The sequence below is a fragment of the Phragmites australis genome, chromosome 8 (assembly GCF_958298935.1).
Source record: "Phragmites australis chromosome 8, lpPhrAust1.1, whole genome shotgun sequence".
NCBI classification, from domain to species: Eukaryota; Viridiplantae; Streptophyta; class Magnoliopsida; order Poales; family Poaceae; genus Phragmites; species Phragmites australis.
Genome location: NC_084928.1, coordinates 32751733 through 32773585, shown reverse-complemented (window position 1 = coordinate 32773585; position 21853 = coordinate 32751733). Strand labels below are relative to the sequence as shown.

General features: G+C 44.1%; 1 protein-coding gene across 2 annotated transcripts; it reads right to left on the bottom strand.

Moving 5' to 3' along the window:
• Positions 1-810: 810 nt before the first annotated feature.
• Positions 811-18476, bottom strand: LOC133927126 (transcription initiation factor TFIID subunit 5-like). 2 transcript variants are annotated; one of them, XM_062373434.1, is made up of 19 exons: positions 18161-18475; positions 17512-17593; positions 17038-17116; positions 16838-16935; positions 16672-16728; positions 16005-16092; positions 11260-11369; positions 10999-11097; positions 10591-10742; positions 4187-4297; positions 4041-4110; positions 3917-3956; positions 3363-3527; positions 3188-3264; positions 2960-3076; positions 2511-2776; positions 1384-1479; positions 1210-1285; positions 811-1111 (listed from the first exon to the last, which is right to left on the bottom strand). In XM_062373434.1, the coding sequence occupies exons 1-19, from the start codon at positions 18292-18294 to the stop codon at positions 1055-1057; spliced, it is 1974 nt and encodes a 657-aa protein (XP_062229418.1). In that variant the 5' UTR covers positions 18295-18475; the 3' UTR covers positions 811-1054. The 2 variants fall into 2 exon arrangements, with proteins under 2 accessions (XP_062229418.1, XP_062229419.1); XM_062373435.1 differs by lacking the exons at positions 811-1111; positions 1210-1285 and having other exon boundaries at positions 1384-1520; positions 18161-18476.
• Positions 18477-21853: the final 3377 nt, after the last annotated feature.

The window sequence follows — 21853 nt, the reverse complement described above, 5'->3', positions numbered from 1 at the left end:
GCTTCGGATTGTTTGTCTCTTGTTAAGAAAATCTAATCGTCAGCGAGGGATCGATCTCATGTTGCAGCTGTTATTCAAAATATTAAAAATAGTATTTCTGGGACTCATCCATGTTCGTAGATGGTGTAATGAGGTTGCTTATGTGATGACCGAACTAGCTGATCAATGTAATAAAACCATATGGTGCAATGAGGCTCCAGATTTGTTTCGGACCATCCTTTGTAGCGATCGGTTTAATTAATAACATGCTAAATTCCTAAAAAAATTGCAATGTTAATCTGACTCTTGTAGAGGTAGCGTTAATCTAACTGTACGCTCTTTTTTCCTTGCTCGTTAAAGGATGCAGTGATGCAGTATCATATTGAAGTCATGCATGACGTCACATGTAGATATTTTGAGATGTAGAACTACAAGAGATATCGGCTCTACCTACAAGGCATCTTTTTTTGTTGGTGCACGCATGAGTATACTGATGTGTCGTTTAAAAAGAGGTGACAACAATTCCTTTTTGGTCAAAACTTCAGTCTCCATTTGCACGAAAGGGTCGGTAAAGAAAGGGGCAGACCCGACCCCTTCTTTTCTGGAACAGATGGAGACATGAAAAGGACGTCCCAACTTGTCACGTCAAAGACCAAGCTGATCCAGAAACTGTGGACTACTGCGCAGGACAGGGCAAGCATATTCGTCACCACCTCCGAATCAAATGGTGGAATACTCACACCAAGATGGCCCAACTGACAAACGAGCGTTAGGTCTCAGGGTCACGCTGGTCGCCGAAGTGGCGCTACTGTCGGTGAATTGGAAAAGATGTATCGACCATATCGTTCTCATAGATGCAGGACACCCTAAACAAATATCTTTCTGTTTCAGCACTACCGAACAAATATTGAATTAGCTAATAATGTTACATCATTACACACTTCCAAAAATTTCCTGAGCTTGTGGGGTTCGTTGGGATCACTAATGAAAGTGTAAGCTCTACAATAGGATTCACAGCCGAGTAAATATCAGCTTACGATTCTAGTTGTATTCTATAAGACATACAGCTTACCAGTTAGGATGAGCTTAGCGAGATAGCACCAGCCGCAAATAAAAGGTTCCTCCGAGAGAACTGCAATTGCCAGAAATAAGTTAATTCTTCAGTTACATTGCACAGTAAAAACCACAAGTTAAATGACACGATGCTGAATGGAGGATAAAATTTCTCACCCGCAGACTATAAACAGGAGTTGATTTTGTAGGGAGAGCTTTTAGTAGCCTCGGTCGGTTAGTTGAACCACCTTTGCTGTTTCAGAAAAAAAGACAAGGACATTTTTAGGTCAGAGCAAGCCAATGATGTATATGCCCGAATGGATGAGCATCTTTACAGATCAACCAACTTACGTGTCCTCCATTTTCAGGGCCTTTGCGCTGGAAGAGACATCCCATAGTTTTACAGTACAGTCAGCTGATCCAGATGCAAGCAATGCCCCTTCACAGCTAAAACGATAGCAGAATATTTTGACTAACGGCATATTTTACTGCAAAACAAAATTAAGCAATGCTGTTTTCCCTAAAGCTAGAACAAAATGTAGTTCTATATGACATCACAGAATACATCGCAGAAAGAAACCATGTATATTTAAACAGAAATATTAAAAAATATGGAAAATATCCTCTAAGTACAGAACACCTTGCATTGCAACTTAAAGTGGAAAGCAATGCATAATAGAAAAAAGGATAACCGACAGCAGTGTTTGGATCCCAATGGAAATGCATTGCAATAAACCAATGTCTGTATTGCCATTTGCTAATGTTCTCCCCAAAAGGTGCATTACTGTTAGTCGAATCCCATGACTATTAATTTAACATTAATATTATGTGTTATATTGACACGTTGGACAAGAAAAAGAAATTGTACTGCTTGTCAAAGTGTAGGGATCCATTATCTATTGATGTAGTCCAAGGGACCAATATAGAGTGCATAAGGACCTCTAGACTCTAGTGTAAATCAAAAAAGGCAATACAGCTAAACCAAAAATGATACTACACTTTTAAGTCTGGTTACTAATGTTTTTAGTTTAGCCAATAATATTCAAGTCAGATTGCAAAGGGGAAAATCAAATGTTCTGTATAAAGAGCTCAACTTTGATCAACTAAACATCTAAAACAAGCAGCAAACAGAACAGCTTGCCATTTAGCTGATGCCATGACAAATGTATTTTGAACCATATCACAGTCTGTGAAACCACCAGTTCCAAGATGTCATCATTTGAAGACATAAAAGCACACGACCTTCAAATTAGGTACTTCCAACAAGGATTAAAGAAATGTTTAGCACATTAATTTCTTGTTATAGCACTACATATAATTGTAACTCGATGTTAAATTGATAACTGAACCAGCTATGTTCCTATGAGTCGGTCCTGCTAAGTGAACTGGTTACAGGTGGCTGCTGGACTGGTCAGTTTATCAAGCAATGCTTATAGTACTCTTTGGGCAAGTTCGATATAACAGTGTATAATGATTACCTGAAATCAAGTGTCCACACACAAGAGCTGTGTCCCAGTAGTGGTGAAACACAGCGACCAGTCGAGAGATCCCATATCATGATGGTTCCATCTTCATCCCCGGAGGCCATGTATCGCCCATCAGGAGACATTGCCAGTGATAAAACCATACTCCTATGACCAATAAACATCCTTATACATTCACCAGTCTGAACATCCCATAGTCTTACAGTTTTGTCACTTGAACCGGTGGCAATGTAGTTACAGTTTACATGCCACTGGACACACTGTCAGGCAAATAATTTGAAGGCAAGAAGAAAAGATCAGCCCAAACACGACAGTATCAATACAGGACATTGAAATAATAAGTTAATAACCAACATAAAAGCATTCAAACAACAAGAACTCTCATTTAAACAAACCATCAATTTTTTAGTTATCTGGAGTTCTTGGACCAGAAGTTCACTTACATCAACATCAGAAAGATGCCCAGCCATTATTCGCAAAGGCTGAATTTTATCCATTGACCAGATTCTAGCAGTCCTGTCATGAGAAGCGCTAGCAAAGTAATGGCCAACTGGGCTAAACTGTCAAAAAAGTATACAGAAAAAGGTATCAACAAGTAGTATAATGCATAATTTATATATAACAATGATTACAAATGTGAGGTCAACATCCTAAACGGGTTATTCACATACTTGGACATCCCAAACCGGATAATTGTGCCCTTTGTAACAGACAAGATTGGCGTTCATATTGGTGCTCCATAGTCTAACTGTAAAAAATAACAATAAAGATAAAATGCCAACTTAAAAGATAATTAAGAAGGAAAGGACTGATACAAAATAAAGGCACAACGTCAAGATGTTTTACTTGTTGAGTCTGAAGATGATGACAGGAGAAAATCCCCAAATGGGCTAAATGCCACGGAATAAACTGGTCCAGAATGACCTTGGAATAGTGTATAGGGTCTTTTCCCCTCATCTGATGTTGATATGCGCTCACCCTGGGAAGATTCATTGTCTCCCTGCGAACTAGCTGAAAATTGAAGTTTGTCGAATCAGCAAATACCATCATTGTATAACTGGAAATATCTGAATGCTAGAGTTATTCTGATGTTCTTAACAGACATTGGAGTCAAAACAATGCCAGGTAGCCGAGTATTCTAGTATGCTAATCAAGCTTTATTTGAAGACAATATATTGCATTAGGTGTAGACAAATTTTGAATGACTGCCCCACACATGCATCAAAGTTGTAGTGCTTAGTGTTTGTAACTTAAACTGATTAAATTTTTCAAAACAATATGTCAACCATGACCTTTGGCCTAAACTAGATGCACAATTATGCATGTAGTTCATCATAGCAAGCATTGAGACTAAGCAGACACAGTGGAACAAATGGTCAGGAAGAAAGTGTCAAACTTACATGTTTTTGCTGGTTGACCAATCTTTGACATGTCCCAAACCTGGTGAAAACCAAGGAAATTTTACCAATTAAAATAAAAATAGCATGAAAAAGGACATGACCATTTGAACTAAATTGACTTAACCTTCACTGACGAATCAGAAAATCCACCCACAACCAAAGATCCATCATGTAATATCGATGAGCAGTTTAATCTGTGTTCCACAGGATAATACTCAAACCAAAGTATGCAAAAAGAAGATCTAAATATTGAATTACAGTTAAATTTACCCATTATGTGTATTAAGGAATGTGTAGAAGCTAACAGATGGCAATGCCAAGCTATTCAATTGTGCACGGTTTCGCAAGTCCTCAAGAATTGATTGTTCAACTTCGACAGGCCTGAAACAAATAGGAAAGGATTTCTCATATTCGTACATCTCAAAGGTTAACACTTTGAGATACAAGTGTCAAACAGGTGAACCAACAACAACCTCCAAAAAAACAATTAAGCATTATAAACACAGATACTGATTGGTGCATGGTTACGACTTAGAATAGAAACTGTTAGATATATATATTAATCTGTGTAATATCCCCAGACTAAAAGGGGTTATTTGCATATTGTCATATGTACATGAGTATATATACTGGCCTAGGGCCTCCAAAGAATACAAGTTGCTATTCCTAACATAGTATACAGAGCCAAAATTAGGGTTAGGGTTTCTTCTCTCTAGTTTTTCCCTTAAGTGTTGCGCCTTCACGCATCTCAGATCAGATAAGCTCTGTTCATTTACATAATTGTGTTCTTCCACCAGCGTCTCTTCTGCTCACCGTCGCCTGTCTGCTGGCGCTCACGAGATGCCGCCAGCCGTCCCAGTCTTTCTTCACTTGTGGAGGCTCTTACGGAGCTGCGCTCGGAAGACTCATCTGCATAGTTTTGGATTGCTGCCGCTTCCCTCAGTGTTGCCTGCTCATCCACCAGTTGCGTCTACATCTTCGTCTACACCGTCGCCTGCTCCTCGTAAGTCTCCTTCATTTTCTGCAACCTCTTCAGGTGGTGGTGGTGGTGGTGGTCGCCCTCGCTACATCTACTGCAGCAAGGAGGGCCATGTTGAGGCGAACTACTACCGAAAGAAGAATCATCTTTGACGATTCTCTGATGCTTCTACCTCGACTAACTCTTCGACTGACACTCAACAGGAGATTGTGACGCTGCTTCGCCACCTGGTTGCTACCTCTGGCTCTGCACCGACAGGTTCTGTTGGTTCTGCTACTCTCTCTTCTGTCACTGAGAGACCACCTCCTATGCAATTAGGTACTTCACCTTGGATTCTTAACTCAGGGGTATATTTTCATATGACTTCTGATTCTTTCAGTCTATCTTCGTTTCATCCTCTTGTTTCTCCTCTTCATGTCATTACCGCTGATGATACTTCTCTTTGTGTTGCTAGTCAACGCACCCTTAGCACTTCTTATTTTAGCATTTCTTTTGTTGTTCATGTTCCCCAACTCACCATGCAGCTCATGTCAACTGATCAGCTTACTGATCATGATTGTTGCGTTATTCTAAATTATGACTATTGATGTGTTCAGGATCGTCGCATGGTGCTCTAGTTGGTACTGGCCCCTGGCGCCATGATTCTCAGCATCTATGAGAGCTTGACTAGCTTCGTCTTCTTTTCGCTGCCGCTGCTAGTCTTTCTGCTTCCTCAACTACTGGCTCCTTCCAGCAGTAGCATCATCGTCTTGGTCATGTTTATGGGTTGCGTCTATCTTCATTTGTTCATTGTAGTTTTTTAGGGTCTGTCTCAGGAGATGTGTCCTTAGATTGTCAGGGTTGTAAGCTTGGTAAACAGATTCAACTTCAGTGTCTCAACGTCTTTTCGATACTGTTCACTCAGATATATGAGGTACGGCTCTCTTCGTTTCGAAAGGTAATAGTTACTATATTATCTTTATAGATGACTTCTCTCGTCACACTTCGATTTATGGCATATCTTCTTGTAGCAAAGTGTTATCTACATATAAGCGTTTTGCCACTATGATTCGCACTAAGTTTGACACTCCTATTCGTGTTTTTTTTGCTGACTCTACTGGCGAATTTTTTTCTAGGCATTTTTGTTCCTTTCTTGCTGAACAAGGTATGTTGTCTCAGTTTTGCTGTCTTGGAGCTCATGCTCGGAATGGCGTTACCGAGTGCAAGCATCGTCATCTCATTGAGACAGCTCATGCACTTAAGATTGATTCTTCTATCCTACCTCATTTTTGGGCTAAGGTGGTCTCCACTGCCACAAACTTGGTCAACATCTAACCCTCTTCTACTCTCAAGGGTGGGATTCCTTTTGAGCGCCTATATGGATGCCTTCCTGAATACTCTTCTCTTCGTCTTTTTGGCTGTGTTTGTTACGTTCTTCTCGCCTGCCATGAACGTACCAAACTAACCACTCAATCTCTTGAGTGTCTTTCTCGGCTACAGTGCTGAGCATAAGGGTTGTAGGTGTTGGGACCCTGTTGCTCGTCGGATGCGTATTTCTAGGTATGTTACTTTTGATGAATCTCATCCCTTCTATCCTCGTACCTCTCCTTCCACTTCTTCAGCTTCTTTAGTCGAGCCACTATCTTTTCTCACATTTCCTATTACACTCATCATTGTTTCTTCTTCTCTACCCCAGGTACCATTGGCGCCTTCTTCTGTTGTGCCTTCTTCGGTACCTTCCACGTCTTTGACTTCCACTTCACAAGCTCCTCCTTTGTCAGCATTGTTAAGCCTTTTCCTTTCCACTACGCTCGCCGTTCTTGTGCTGCCTCACATCCTGTTGTTTCGCTTTCTGATGAGCCATTTCCTTCTGGAGATTCAGTTCCTCCATCTTCTCGCTATTCATCCTCCTGGTCGTTTTGGCTTTGTTGGTGTGTTCTTGCCGAGCTGTCTTCTTATCGTGATGCTGTTATTCATCGAAAATGGTAGCATGTGATGACAGAGGAGCTTGCTGCTCTTGAGCGCACCAGTAGGGGTGGAAAATGGATAGCAGGTATCCGAATTATCCAATATCCGTATCCGTCAAAACACTAATATAGATATTCGTATTCGTTTCTAAAATGGATACTCAAATGGATGTATCCGAATTCGTTTTCAAGACTCGGATTCAAATGTGGATATCCGAATTACTTTGAATTCGGATGTGAAAATATATAATGTCTGTATCCGCCAAGCAGGGAGCCAAATTTCGCTAAAGTTTTAGAAATTTCAGAGGTGAACGAAATTTATATATTCCGGCCCAATAAAATTGGAATAAAATTCAGCCAAATTTGATTAAATTTAGTCAACTTTGACCAAAAATTTAAATTTCTGACATGAATTTCAAACAAAATTTCGGTAATTCCAGTAATTCTAAATGTGAATGGATTTTTTGTGCACCAAAATAAAAATTCTTGTCGTTAAAGGTGTAGGATATTTGCATACAATCCGATCGAGTAGATATCCGAATGCGGATTTGGATTCAAACAATCCGATTTGTATTCACATTCGTGGATATTCGGATTTATATTCATATTCGTATTAAAATATGGATAGCAATGTGAAAAGTGGACTATTCGATCCGTATCCGATTTGTTTCCACCCCTACGCACCAGCACGTGAGATCTTATTCCTCTTCTCCCACATGTTCGTCCTATCACGTGCAAATGGGTCTATAAGGTTAAGAACCGCTATGATGGTTCTTTTGAACACTACAAGACTCGTTTTGTCGCTAGTGGTTTCCAACAGAAGCATGGTCATGAATATGATAAGACTTTTGCTCTAGTGACCCAAATAACCACAATGCGCACTCTTCTTGTTGTTGCTTCTGTGCGTCAGTGATCTATCTCCCATCTTAATGTCAAGAATACATTTCTTAATGGTGAGCTGCATCAGGGGGTTTACATGCACCCACCGCCAGGGTATTATGTTTCTGAGGGCATGGTTTGTCGACTCCGTTACTCTATAACGTTAAGCAAGCCCCTCGAGCCTGGTTTGAGCGCTTTTTTTTCTATGATCATTGCCGGTGGTTTTTCTGCTAGTGCTCATGATCATGTGCTCTTTCTTCACACTTCTTCTCGTGGTCGGACTCTTCTTCTCTTGTATGTTGATGACATGATCATTACAGGAGATGACTGAGTATATTGCTTTTGTGAAGGCTCATCTTCAATGAGCAATTTCTTATGCCCGATCTCAGTCCTCTTTGTTACTTTCTTGGGATTGAGATTTCTTCTACTTCCAAGAGCTTCTTTCTGTCCCAAGAAGAGTATATTTAAGCATACTTTTTAAGGCGTCGGCTAGGCGATGCCTAGGCGTCCAGGCAAGGTGCAGTGGCAAGACGCCGCCTCTGCCTTATGTGCTGCCTTGATTTCACTAATGCTCGTCGTCGCCCATCCTTCTCCAGTCGATTCCACCGTCACCCACACCTCTTTGACTCGATTTTGGCCTCACCCGCCCCTCTCCGGCCTGATTCCAGCGCCATCTGTCCCTCTCCAACCGCCATATCCTCGTCCAGATCGTGGGGTGGATGCTTGGGAGGCTAAGGAAGCAGGAGGGGCAGGACGGGAGGGAGAAGAGGAAGAGAGATGACGGAGGCTGGAGGGGGGAAGTAATGAGGAGGACAAAGAGAAGGGGTGCAATTAGATCTATTTGCCTGTTGGGGTGGGTTGGGGACTAATTAGGCTTACTTGGTTGAGTGGGTTGTGCCTTAAGCTAGCCCATCTTTCTTCTTTTCACCTTTTTATTTCTATTTTTCCTCTAGAAAATAAACTTTGCTGCATGTATGGCTCTGTGTATGGCTTCGTCTTGCCTCGCCTTATCGCCTTGAGCGCCTAGGCGATTGGAAAGGGGTGGGTAACCACGCCTCGCCTTACCGCCTTAAGAACAATATATTCAATACCTTCTTCATCGTGCTTCTCACTGAGGAGCGCATTGTTGAGACTCCCATGGAGTTTGACCTTAAGCTTCAATCCACTGATGTTGAACCTCTTGTAGATCCCACTACATCATCTAGTTGGGAGTCTTGTTTACCTTAGTGTCACTTATTTCTCATGTAGTGCACATCCTCTGTCAGTTTGTTTCTGCTCACACTCAGCTCCACTATAGTCAACTCCTGCGTGTTTTGCGATATCTTTGTGGGACTATCTCTCGTCGTTTCTTCTTTCCACGCTCCAGCTCTTTACAGCTTCGTGCTTATTATGATGCTACTTGGGCTCATGATCTTTCTGATCGCTGGTCTATTTCTGCATACTGTGTTTTCCTTGGTAGTTCTCTCATTGTTTCAAAGACTAAAAAGCATATCGCAATTTTTCGCTCTAGTGTAGAGGCTAAGTTGTGTGTCCTGGCATTGATGACAGTAGAGCTCAGTTGGTTACAATGGTTACTTGAGGATTTTGGTGTTTCTTCTCCTGCACCTACTCCTCTTTACTCAGACAGTACACACGGACACATATACAACACCTACTCTGGTGAAACATGAGCTCACCAAACATATTGATGTTGATTGCTCTTCAGTATATTCGTTCCAAGCTTCAGTTGGCTGATTTCTTCACGAAAGAACAGAGTACCGCTAAGCACAGGTTCTATCTCTCCAAACTCAGTGTTGTTGATTCCCCATGAGTTTGAGGGAGGGTGTTAGATATATATATATTGATTTGTGTAATGTCCCTAGATTATAAAGGGTTCTTTGCATATTATCACTTGTACATGTGTATATATGCTGGCCTAGGGCTTCCGGGGAATATAAGTTACTATTACTAACAAAAACTACCAATTAAAAACCTTATTAACAGATTGAATGATCAAATTCTGTTGAGTGGTTATAGAGCAAAAGGCAACACAATTATTGGTTTTGTAGCATCTCATGGAAGGTCTTTCAAAGTGATGAGATAAGCTCCAGGAAAGCAAACGAGCAAAGTGTCAAGGTAAACATTCATGATGAACCAGCTTAGCAGTAAATATTGGACTAGCAGATGGTCCGCTGGTCAGCAGTGGATGCACAAAGAGAACAAATTTCAGTTAACATAATAGTAAAGAGCAGGGTTTAGGAAAGAGGAACCATCCCAAAAGAGGGGGAGGGGAGAGTGTTTTCAGGAGAAAAAAATTGGCTGGTTTTGTTCTTTTGATATTTAAATTATCAAAAATATAAATTTGAAGTTTAAGATAAAAAAATGCATCATTATAAATAAATAAAAGCATAATTCAAAATACGGGTTTAGGGGTGGTGAGCCAGCTGAATTGAAACCAGCGAACCAGAGAAACAAACTTTCCCGATATAGAGTACTGGATAAAATGGAAACATTTGCCGCATGAGAAAAGTTGAAGACTGAGCACCAAGAATAGAGCACAAAAGGGTCAAACAAACAAAGCAAAAGCATTATTTGTATCCTCTTAACTTTTTTTCGTGAATTCTTCAGGGCCTTTATTCTTTATGATGTCCCAACAAAATCCCTCCACTTTCAGTTTGTATTACAAAAAGTTTCCTGGTCACAAAATCATATATTCTAGCAAGTATGTGGGCCCTGGATCTACCTGTCAGTAACATGAATGGTATTCTTGAACAATGCACCAAAGTCAAGGTGTTATTTGGGACTTTGAAAAGATTAGACACAAAAACAGACCAGACATGAAAAGTTGGGAGGAAGAATTTCCAAAGATAACCAAGGGATTAAATACATACGTCACTGGAAGTGTTAGCTCCCGTTTCACTCGAGGTGCCACAGAAACCATGCTTGTTTCAGTTCTGATGTTTTTCCCAGTTGCACCTATAAGCTTATCCTTTTTGGCCTTCTTAAGAGAACCACCCTGCTTTCCACTTTCTGAGTTTCTTTTCTGTGGCAAAATATAATGAAAAAATTACAACACTAGAGAAAAATGGCCTGCAAAGCCGCCAAAAGTCTTGTGACCCAGAACACAGGTATGAACAGTGGAACCAAGGAATGAGCATTTGCTATCATGCTGCAGCCTACACATAGTGCAGTGGGAGACACATTCTCAGAAAGAGTAAAAGAAAGGTTGGTGTTTCAACGGCCAACAGCATAGCACACACAATGAAAGAAGATTTTTATACTACAAAAGAGCTCCTTGCCTTGTTATCTTCTGCATCAGCCTCCTTGCTTTCAGCTTCAATTTTATCTGATTCTGATAGTGCCTTCTCCATTCGCTCTTCAACAGAATCTTCAAGCAACTGCAAAACATAATTTTAATTAAGCAAAGGCCTCAGTATAATGAACAGAATATATATATATAACATGGCTAGAAACCCATCAAATACAAAATGTTTAATCTGCAAAGTTAGCTATTTGATACAAGTTAGAGTGGGAAACAGCCAAATTGATGCATAACATACCCCCCAATGTACTTCCTTCTGATTTATCTGTTTTGCCAAGTCCTTACTGGTTCCAATCAGAGCAACAACGTCCGCATCATCGAAGATTAATGAGGGTTGACCAGGAGATACTGCCAATGTTGTGTAAGGAAAAGTGGTAGAAAAGATTCTCAGAAGTGATCATGCACAACCACAATACATATCAGTGTTAGTGTAATCCTTCTGTGTAGTTTAATATTTTTGATGTTGGTTACTGTATCAACAGTACAACGGTTCGTACCAGTAGGTTGCTTAGTGTAGCGACAATATGTTGGTTACTGTAGCACCAGCAGGTCGGTTTTGTGCCAATATATGGGCTGACCCCCCTAGAGCATGATTTAGATGCTTTCTAAATACATCAGAAGTTGTTAGCAGCGACAAAACTCATGTGTCCAGTGTATGCTCGCGTGGCGTGTATGTTCTTCCAACCCACCTCTCGTAGGATCGAATCTAACAATTGGTAACAGAGCCAGGGTTAATCAATCCCGACGATGTTGGCTCCTACAAGTGGAGCGGCTCTGAATCTCGGGCGGTGCTTCAATCGCCGCCGCCACAACGATTGCGACACCGAGACATTGGTGGATGCGATATGGTCGTCCAGCGTGCGGTCAAAGAGGTTGGCGGCGCGTCGTACCCAATCCTCACACGGAGCAACTACACCGACTAGAGCTTGCTCATGAAGGTCATGCTGCAGGCTCACGGCCTCTGGGACGCAATAGAGTTTGACGATGCGAATTTCTAGGAAGATCGCATGGCACTGAAGGCCATCCTTCGCGCCGTACCCCAGGAGATGATAGGCACACTTGTTGTCAGAACGAACACCAAACAGACCTGGGACGCCATCAGATCGATGCGCGTCGGCGACAATCGCGCCCGCAAGGCCTCAACGCAATAGCTACGAAAAGAATTCGAGGCAATTTCGTTCTGTGACAGGGAGATGATCGACGATTTCGCGATGCGTCTCTCCGACCTCGTCACCAACTTCGCCACGCTCGGATAAACGATGGAAGAACAGATGGTAGAAAAATATCTGCGAGTAGTCCCCAAGAGATTTTCGCAGATTGCTCTATCTATTGAGACTCTTCTCGATCTCTCGACACTCACGCTGGAGGAAATGACTGGGAGGCTAAAGGCTATAGAGGATCGTCTCGATCCGGAAGAATCCCCTGCCATTGACAGAAAGCTCCTCCTCACTGAGGAGCAATGGCTCGCACACATAAAGGATCGGAAGCAGGGCGAAAGGTCCTCAGGCAGCGGCAATGCCCATCGCCGTGCACGCGCACCGCGGAAGAAAGGGAGAGGCGGCGACTCTGATGGCAACGAGGCCGCGCGCGATCTCTCCCACGACAAGTGCCGTAATTGTGGCCGCTATGGCCACTGGGCCAAGCACTACTGATCGCCCAAGAAGGAGCAGGCTTATTTGGCCCCAGTCGAGGAGGAAGAAGACGAGTCTGCACTCCTGATGGCGCAGGCGTGCGCTCTCCGTGATGCGCAGAAACCACTACTAAACGACATCCACCTCAACTAGCCACGCGCGCAAGTCCACCTTGGTGCCAGCGAGGCAGCGACCACCTACGGGGCTGGTACTTCGACACCGATGCCACCAACCACATGATGAGTCGCCACGATGTCTTCGCGAAGCTCGATCGAAGTGCGGTGGGCTCCGTCCGTTTCGAAGATGGCTCGGTGGTCGACATCCGCGGATGTGGCACCATCCTGTTCACCGAGAAAAACGGAGAGCACAAGGGGCTCTCCGGTGTCTACTTCATCCCATGGCTGAAGAACGCGTAGGCCAGCTGGGCAAGGGTAGCTCCAAGGTGCTGATCGAGGACGGCATCTTGCGGATCTGGGACCGCCAGCGCCGCCTCCTCGCCAAAGTTCATCGCAGGCGCAACCGGTTGTACATCCTGCACCACAATGTTGCCCGTCCCATCTGTCTCGCAACGCGCCACGACGAGAACGCCTGGCGGTGGCACGCGCACTACAGCCACATAAGCTTCGACGCACTCCGGTAGCTGGCGCACCATGAGTTGGTGCGAGGCCTGCCGCAGCTAGAGCACGTGAAGCAGTTGTGCAACACGTGCGACATCACCAAGCACCGCCAAGCTCCATTCCCGTCACAGGCCAAGTATCGGGCGAAAGAGCACCTCGACCTCGTCCATGGAGACCTTTGCGGTCCCATCACACCGACGACACCAGCTGGACATCGGTTCTTCCTGCTGATGGTGAACGACGCCAGCCACTATATGTGGTTGATGCTCCTAGCTACGAAAAGCGACGCGGCGGTGGTGATCAAGGCAGAGGCAGAGGTGGAGAGCAGTCGAAAGCTTCGTGTCCTCCCCACCGACAACGGCAGCGAATTCACGTCCATTGAATTCACGCGCCACTGCGCGAATCGCAGTGTCTAGCGACACTTCTCCGCGTCGTACAGCCCGCAGTAGAACGGCGTTGTAGAGAGGTGCAATCAGTCGATCGTCACGATGGCACGCGCGCTCCTGAAACAGAGGGCATGCCAGCGAAGTTTTGGGGAGAGACGATGAGCACCGCCGTTTTCCTGCTCAATCGCGCATCGACAAATAGCCTGGATGGCATGACGCCGTTCGAGGCGTGGCACGGCTGGAAGCCAGCGGTGAACTTACGCACCTTCTGTTGTCTAGTGTACGTTAAGGAGGCGCGACAACATCTGCGGAAGCTTGATGACAAACAGGAGCACCCCTTGTGACTTCATCGGCTATGAGCGTGGCGCGAAGGCGTACCGCCTCTACGACCCGAGTGCCAAGCGCGTCCGCGTGTCGCGAGATGTGATCTTCGACGAGGACGCCAGATGGAGCTAGTGAGGCAGATGCAGCTAGGAGCGTGGCTCCATCGAGCGATTTCGCCGTGGAGTTCATGGTGAGTCAAGTCTATCTTCCGACGACTGATGGGCCCACCTCAGCCGAAGGAGGAACACCGGAGGCAGAACCACCTGCACCATGTCCAGCGGCGGCCGATGCGTCGCCCAGAATGCCAAGCAGCAAATCTACCGGGGAGGCGGACTTCGTCACGCCACCGCCGAATGACAATGCCAGGCTTGATGCACACCATGGCGACAGCGCAGTACGCTACCGTATCATCGACAAGCTGCTCGGCAGCGAGGGAGCGGCGGTGGGATACGCTACCCGTGTCCTGGACTACGCCGAGCTGCACCAGGCGAGCTCAGGAGAGCCGAGCTCCTTCGCCGAGGCAGAACGAGACGCGGCGTGGCGAGCAGCGATGCTGGAAGAGATGAAGTCCGTCGAGGAGAACGGGACATGGACGCTAGTGGAGCTACAGCGTGGACACCGCCCAATCGGGCTCAAATGGGTGTTCAAGCTCAAGAAAGACGAAGCCGGGGCTGTGATCAAGCACAAAGCCCACCTCGTCGCAAAGGGCTATGTGCAGCAGCCGGGCGTGGACTTCGACAAGGTATTCACCCTGTTGCCCGTCTGGAGTCCGTGCGCCTGCTGCTAGCGCTAGCTACCCAATAGGAATGGCCGGTCCATCACATGGATGTGAAATCAGCCTTTCTCAACGGCGAATTGGAGGAGGAAATTGGACGAGGAAGTGTATTTTGCACAGTCGCCGGGGTTCGTCGTCGCCGGAGAAGAGCACTAGGTCTTGCGGCTGCAGAAGGCGCTCTACAGCCTACGACAAGCACCACATGTATGGAACGCGAAGCTCGACAACACTTTGAGGGCTCTCGGCTTCGAGCAGAGCGCGCATGAACGGCTCAAGCTCAGCCGCAAGAGCACGACGGCAGAAGTGGACACGATGGAGTCCAGGAGGCTTGTCAGAAGCCTCAACTACCTCGTCCACACGCGGCCGAATCTCACCTTCAGCATTGGGTTCACGAGCTGCTGCATGGAGCTGCCAACTCAAGAGCATATGACAGCCATGAAGATGATCCTGCGCTATGTTGCCGGAACGATCAACTACGACTGCCGCTATGGGAAAGCAGAGGAGGGACGACTGGTCGGCTACAACGACAGCGACCTTGCCGGCAACATTGATACACGGAAGAGCACTTCTAGTGCTCTGTTCTTCTACAACGACAGCCTGGTAAGTTGGCATTCCCTCAAAAAGAGGGTGGTGGCACTGTCGTCCTGTGAATCAGAGTATGTCGTCGCCACCACTACAGCTACACAAGGTGTGTGGCTGGCTCGATTGCTCGGCGACTTCAAGGGGAAACCTGCCGACACCGTCGAGCTCAAGGCTAACAACCAATCAACTCTAGCACTGAGAAAAACCCTGTGTTCCATGAGCGCAGCAAGCACATCAATGCACACTACCACTTCATCAGGAAGTGCTTGGACAACAGGAGTGTCAGTGCAAACTTCATTAGCACAAAGGACCAGCTCGCAAACATCTTAACAGAGGCATTAGGGCGAGTTCAATTCTAAGAGCTTAGACCTAGGATTGGAATGGTCCAAATTAAACTTAAGCAAACACACAAGGCTTAGGGGGAGTAATGTTAGTGTAATCCTTGTGTGTAGTTTAATCTTTTTGCTGTCGGTTACTGTGTCATATGGGCTGATCCCCCCCCCCCCCAGAGCATGATTTAGATGCTTTCTAAATACATCAGAAGCTGTTAGCAGCGACAAAACTCTTGTGTCAAGTGCGTGCTCGCGTGTATGTTCTTCCAACCCACCTCTCGCAGGATCGAATCCAACAATCAGGAGTACTAATTTCAATAGATCAGGGAATTGTACCTTCAAATGTTACATGCTCATTGATTATTCCAAGCATCACAAGAGCTTGTGTTTTCTGGAGATACTGGAGAAGCAATTCATATGAATACTGCAATTGAAATAAGGTAGAAACTTTAATTGGAGCAGCTGATTTATTTTTCAAATAGCAACATTGCAGCTTCCAAGAAATCATATTACAATAGCTATCACAGAACACAAAAAAATAAAATAACAGGTTGCTGCAACACAAAAACGAGAAAGCTTCAGCTGAGAACACTGAACGTGTTCTTGCCTATAAATCCCTAACATGGATCAGCTATTACACCCAAAATAATAATAATAATAACAGTATGAAACGTGTTAACTGTCTTACTGTCCCAAATAGACAAACTGAAATAATACTTCTACTTTCAATGAAATATCCATCGGATTAAGGAATGAAAGGAAGAACAGAAACAGACCCTAAGGTGCGCATTCCCCTCTATGTCAACATTTAACAACATATAGCCATATAGGTGTGAACTTAAATTAAGGTAGGCAAAGGTGATGCATTTTACTTGAATTTTTCATGCAGTGCAATGTTTTGTCTCCATAAACTGATCAATCTAAGTAAAAGAGCATGTGTGACCTAACAAGCATAGTTCAATAGGACATATTACAAGTGAAAAGGGATTAGTAATCCTGTTACCTCGCATAATTTAATTTTAAATTTATTTTGCCTTATGGATCGGGCCAGTTCCATTTCCTGCAGAAGATAAATGCACAGTTTTTAGATCTTGATAAGATACAATCAATTATACAAACAAGTGTTTGTTCACAACATAATGGCACAATGTAATGGAAAGCTAAATAACCTCCAAATGTGAAGGAGAGAGGACGCCTTCCAACTTCTGAAGATCCCTTGAATGCATCTCTTCATGATCTTCCCGAAACGTATGGAAAAATGAACGAGCTGCAGGATATAATACCGAAGAGACAAATGCTCTGAATAAACTAAGGTAAGTAACAAAAACAGGGAAAGACTATCCAATTATATCCACCAACTACAAAATACCTTCCTGCATATGTCCCTCTGCCACTAGATCCATGAAGCAATGAATAAAAACTGGGTAAATGATGCGAAGTAATTCCTTCTACACAAAAAAAAAATCAGAATTAAGAAACATGAATTCTATAGCCAGATATAAGAAAAGAATAGTTCACCAGAAGAAAAAGAAATCGAATCATGATAGTAAGTAGCTCATTCACTACAAACAAATACCCTTTCGACAGACTACATTCACATAAGTAGTCAAGTGCAAAACCACAACTATATGAACAGATTTGCAATTTATAAAAGGAGGCTAGCAGTGTAAATTCGTGGCATGGAACACAAAGAAGATGCAATTAAATATGGCACCTGAAGCTAACAGTAATAAATGATCAGTTTGGATAGACTGTATCTTTCTTATGCCTCAATCATTGTGAAAAACAATCACATTTATTAGCGCTGCGAATGTGAAGTATGATTTATCTACAAGTAATGCACCTTGTATTGATCAAGAGAACTATATGCCCACGTTTTTAGCCTACTATATCCATCAGAGTATCTCGTTGGATCGTTGTCAGACCTATCATTGCAGAACATAAGCAGTCAAAAGATAGTATAGGGTAGGATCATAAGAGAAAAGATAACCACTTCAGAATCTGAGTTTGGAAATGGGATTAAAATATTTGTAAGCAGACAACAACAAAACAACTGAGCTGTGATTATTATTGTATCAATCAAGCACCATCGAACCAAAAAAGCAGACAGCTTCACCAATTATCACATGTAAGCAGTCCGGAAAACACAGTCCTCCACATAACCACATACTGCAGCCTTTATCAACTGGAGGTCACATAAATTTCAGGCGGAGCTTTGAACATTGAATTTGCTGTTATTTATCCCTTCCCATTTCAAAACCTAGTACTAGCTCCTAAGCAACATGTAGCCCATTTGTTCCTCTCCAAATAATAAGGCCCTGTTTGGGAGGGCACCAGCTCTCAGCTCCACGTCATTCGAACAAATTACACCAAATCCACTAGGTCTCCCCGTCCCGAAACTTCGAGCAGAGCCCGAAGCCGCCCCCGACCGAGACGACCCGTTTGGTGCTAGGGACCCGAATAGCTAGCGGGGGGCAAGCGGTTGAACCTACCTGGCGAGTGCAACCTCGGAGAGGGCGGAGGTGGTGAGGCGGTTGCGCTCCTCCTGCAGCGCGAGCTCAGTGAGGCGGAAGCCCTTGCGCTGCAGGTACTGCTGCACCTTCTTCTCCATCTCCTCGTCCTCCATTGCCGCCGCGGGTGGGAGCGAGCCGAGCCGAGCCGAACCGGCGAGCTCTAGGGTCTAGGGCTCCGGGGCTCGGATCCGGCGAGCGAGACAGGGAGAGGAGAGAGGGAGACGCCGAGACGGAACGGGGCGAGGTCGTGGAGAGGAGAGAGGATGGTTCGGCCTTCGTGTTGTTCTGGGCCGTATTGCGCGTTGTCCACTTGATAGGCTTTGCGGTGTGGTGGGCCCAAGTAGATGGGCCCATTTTTAGGCGTTTCTCACGTCACGTGTGCCTCAATGGACCGAAGTAGGGTAACATTGGGCCGTTCTCCGGCTTAAGCCAGAAGCGCCCATTTTATGAGATTATTAGGGTACCACCGCCCTTCTTTATTTCAACTAATAACATTATTTTTCTCAAATTAAATATTTTTTAGAGAATTAGTGTTATTGGTTGAACCTATATGAGATGATTGGGCCACCACCCAAGGGCTCATTCCTGTCACTCGCAGCTGCCCGCCCACGCAGCATCTCAACTTATCAAGTTCATAACAGCTTATAAATCCTTCTCGATTGCTTTTGGGAGATAAAAAATGGTTAATTTTCAGGTGCACTGGCACCATTGGACAAAAATTGTTTTGTAGTGCCATTACACCTGAAATTTAACATTGATGTATCTCGAGAACACAATCTGAGTTTGGACTTAAAATTTTTATATTGGCGTGGAACATAACCTGACCTCACCTATGGATGATTACTTTTTTAGAATTTTTTAGAACTTTTAAGTAGGGGTTCTAGCCAATTTGCACCGTTTCAAACTTTTTGGCTATTTTCAGCTTAGATGCACCCATCCGAGCACTCACGGATGACGTCACATCAATCGAACCGCCGCAGCCTGGTTTGGTGCAGGTGCGACTGCGGCGCCTTTTTTGTGGCTGCCCGGTTTTCGAGTCCTTTGACCCTCAAATACGTGAACACCGAGCCCAGACGACGCATTCTCCGGCTCCATTGAGGCATTTACCTGATAGGCGCCAGGGTCAACTTTACAAGTACGTATATACCCAACTGACACTAACAATACGGGTTTTTTTCTGTAGTACACGATAGCAGACAAAAAGGAATACGCTCAACGGTGAAGGTCGAGAAATTGTACAACTGCCTATTATTTGTAAATAAGAGTTCGAGTCAATGAGTGAATAACAACCATAACTTATGTCTTGTCTAATTTTAGGATGGGAGTTTACGATATAGGATGTGTATGTTGTATATTTCAGAAATTTTAATATGCGAAATGTTTATCGTGGGCCAAATACTAGAAGGTTGGCAGGGCCTTGTTTCTTTGCTTGGCCCAGGCCTGTTGTCGCCCTGGTGAAATGGGCACTCGGGTACTAGGGTTTGGACAGGAAATTTCCGAGTGGATGGGGATTGGAAGCACCTGGTTTTTTAGCAGCGGCGACAGCAAAACAGTTGTGCCTAGGTCCTTCGTGCTCGCATGGGGTCTTTGGCGCAGGTGTGGTGTCTGCTAGCCTGCCAGATATGCTATGCGCCACTAGATTGAGGAGATGGCGTATGCGATTCGGTCGTGAAATCTGTCGGCCTCGACATGCGTACGTGATAGACTTCTCTTTTATCTACCTCTCTCTCTCTTCTCGGGAGGATAGATTAACTTACAATGGATTTTCCATCTGTTCTTCCTCGGTTTGGCATTTGCAGTTTTCAGCTCGAGGTTGTCTAGTGCTTGTTTCGGTGTTCTTGGTGCCGGGAAGGATATACTGTTGGTGGCTAGAGCTACATCGCCGAGGCTCACCTGCACTTGCAGTGGTTGTGCGGTTAGGGTATTGTATCTCCGTCTTCCTTCTCGCCGGCGGCAACGGTGGACGATTGGACTTCTGGGATGACGACCTCCGAGTCATGTCTTGCCTCTATTGTCAGCTGCCTTCAATATATTTCTCTGTGAGTTTTTACTCCTTTTACACTGAACATCATGGTTGTAATATTCTTATGCTCGATGATGATTAAGTACTTTGAAATTGGATTAGCTAGTCGAGTACAATAGGTAAGGTCTTGAATAGTTCTCTGAGTGCTGGATAACATAGGCAGTAACTGGTTTTCGAACTTTTTTCGAACTTTGATTCTCTCTGATCGGTTCTTGCATACCAGTTATGTAGTTGTTTAGTTCACTGTCGTGTTGTATTGAGCTCCTGAACATGTGTTGTTGACTATATAGGAGAGCAGTATGTCGTGTTGATTCAATAATTGAGGTTTTTGCCTTGTTGGTATGTTGTACTGCTAGTTTCGTGTTATACAGGTGCTTGTAACCTTTTCACTGCTTAGGCACTTGATCAACAGACTTGTGCAGGAGGTTATAGATCTTATCTAGTTGTAATTTCATTATACTTGTTCAATTTATGATATGATTACAGATCAGTTTGGGAGTAAAACTTTTGAGTTCCGGAGCTAGCTAATAGAATTATCTAAGAGCAAAAGTTTTATTCCACATCTTGTTGTTCAATCCTACTTTTATCTATATATGATGGTTGTTCTATTTGTTCTTGCGCTGGCAGCTTATTCTTCCATGATCATGTATATGATATATTTTTGGTGTTGCTCTTGTTATATTATTTGTGAAATTATAATATTCATTCTCTTATTATTGCACATATTACAACAATTCAGAAATCCAATTGCTTTTGTGATAAGTAGATCTAGCTCTTCTGCAATAGTTACGATTAAGCCTGAGAGTTACAATAGAACCGGTTTTAAGCGCTGGCAGGCCCAAATGAGCCTATGGTTGATGGAGCTCAGACTTTTCTAAGTCCTCACCGAAGAGTCGTCCGCCCCTTCGAGGGAAGCCGTGCGAGACAAGGTCGATAGAACGTGTCCCGATGTGTTAAAGGTCTGTTGGGAGAATGCAAATACCTCAGTCTTGGCACGTCTCTTGGTCGTCCTATTGTATAGGCTCTTTCGCAAAAAATCGCGGATCTTCCGCAAAAATCTACGGAACTTCTGTAGTTACTATTCATCACGTAGTCTGAAAGTTGTAAAATTCATAATAAATTCTCCAAAATTTATGAAACCAATTTTGTTGGTTTCATAATAACCTAATCTACCTATTAAAAATGTCCCCAGCCATGAAAGAATTAATTAACTTTCTGAGATAAATTAATTAGATTAAGGCTTCATTAATTCACCCATCAAAGATCACGGATGAGAACAGCACGAGGCATCTTGATGGAGAGTGAGGAGGATTGTGAGGGGAGGGTGGCAACATCGGGGAGTCCAACGGCTGTCAGAGGCGCGATGCCGGTGAGGTGGCAAACAGTGACATGCAAGGTGGGACACGGAGAGTAGGGGGCGCTACGAGGAGTCGGCAATATCGATGGGGATCGATGTTGAAGACGATTAGGGATAAACTAGGAGAGACTTGTGGATCTAGTCCGTCCATGTCAGAAATGGAATGATTTAGAAGTAAAAAAAAATATTCTGTGTCATAACTTGACCAAGAATAAAAACGTTGTCAAATTAATTTGCATCTGCATACGGCGAGTACCATCCAAATTAAATCCAGATCTCAATTAGTCCCACT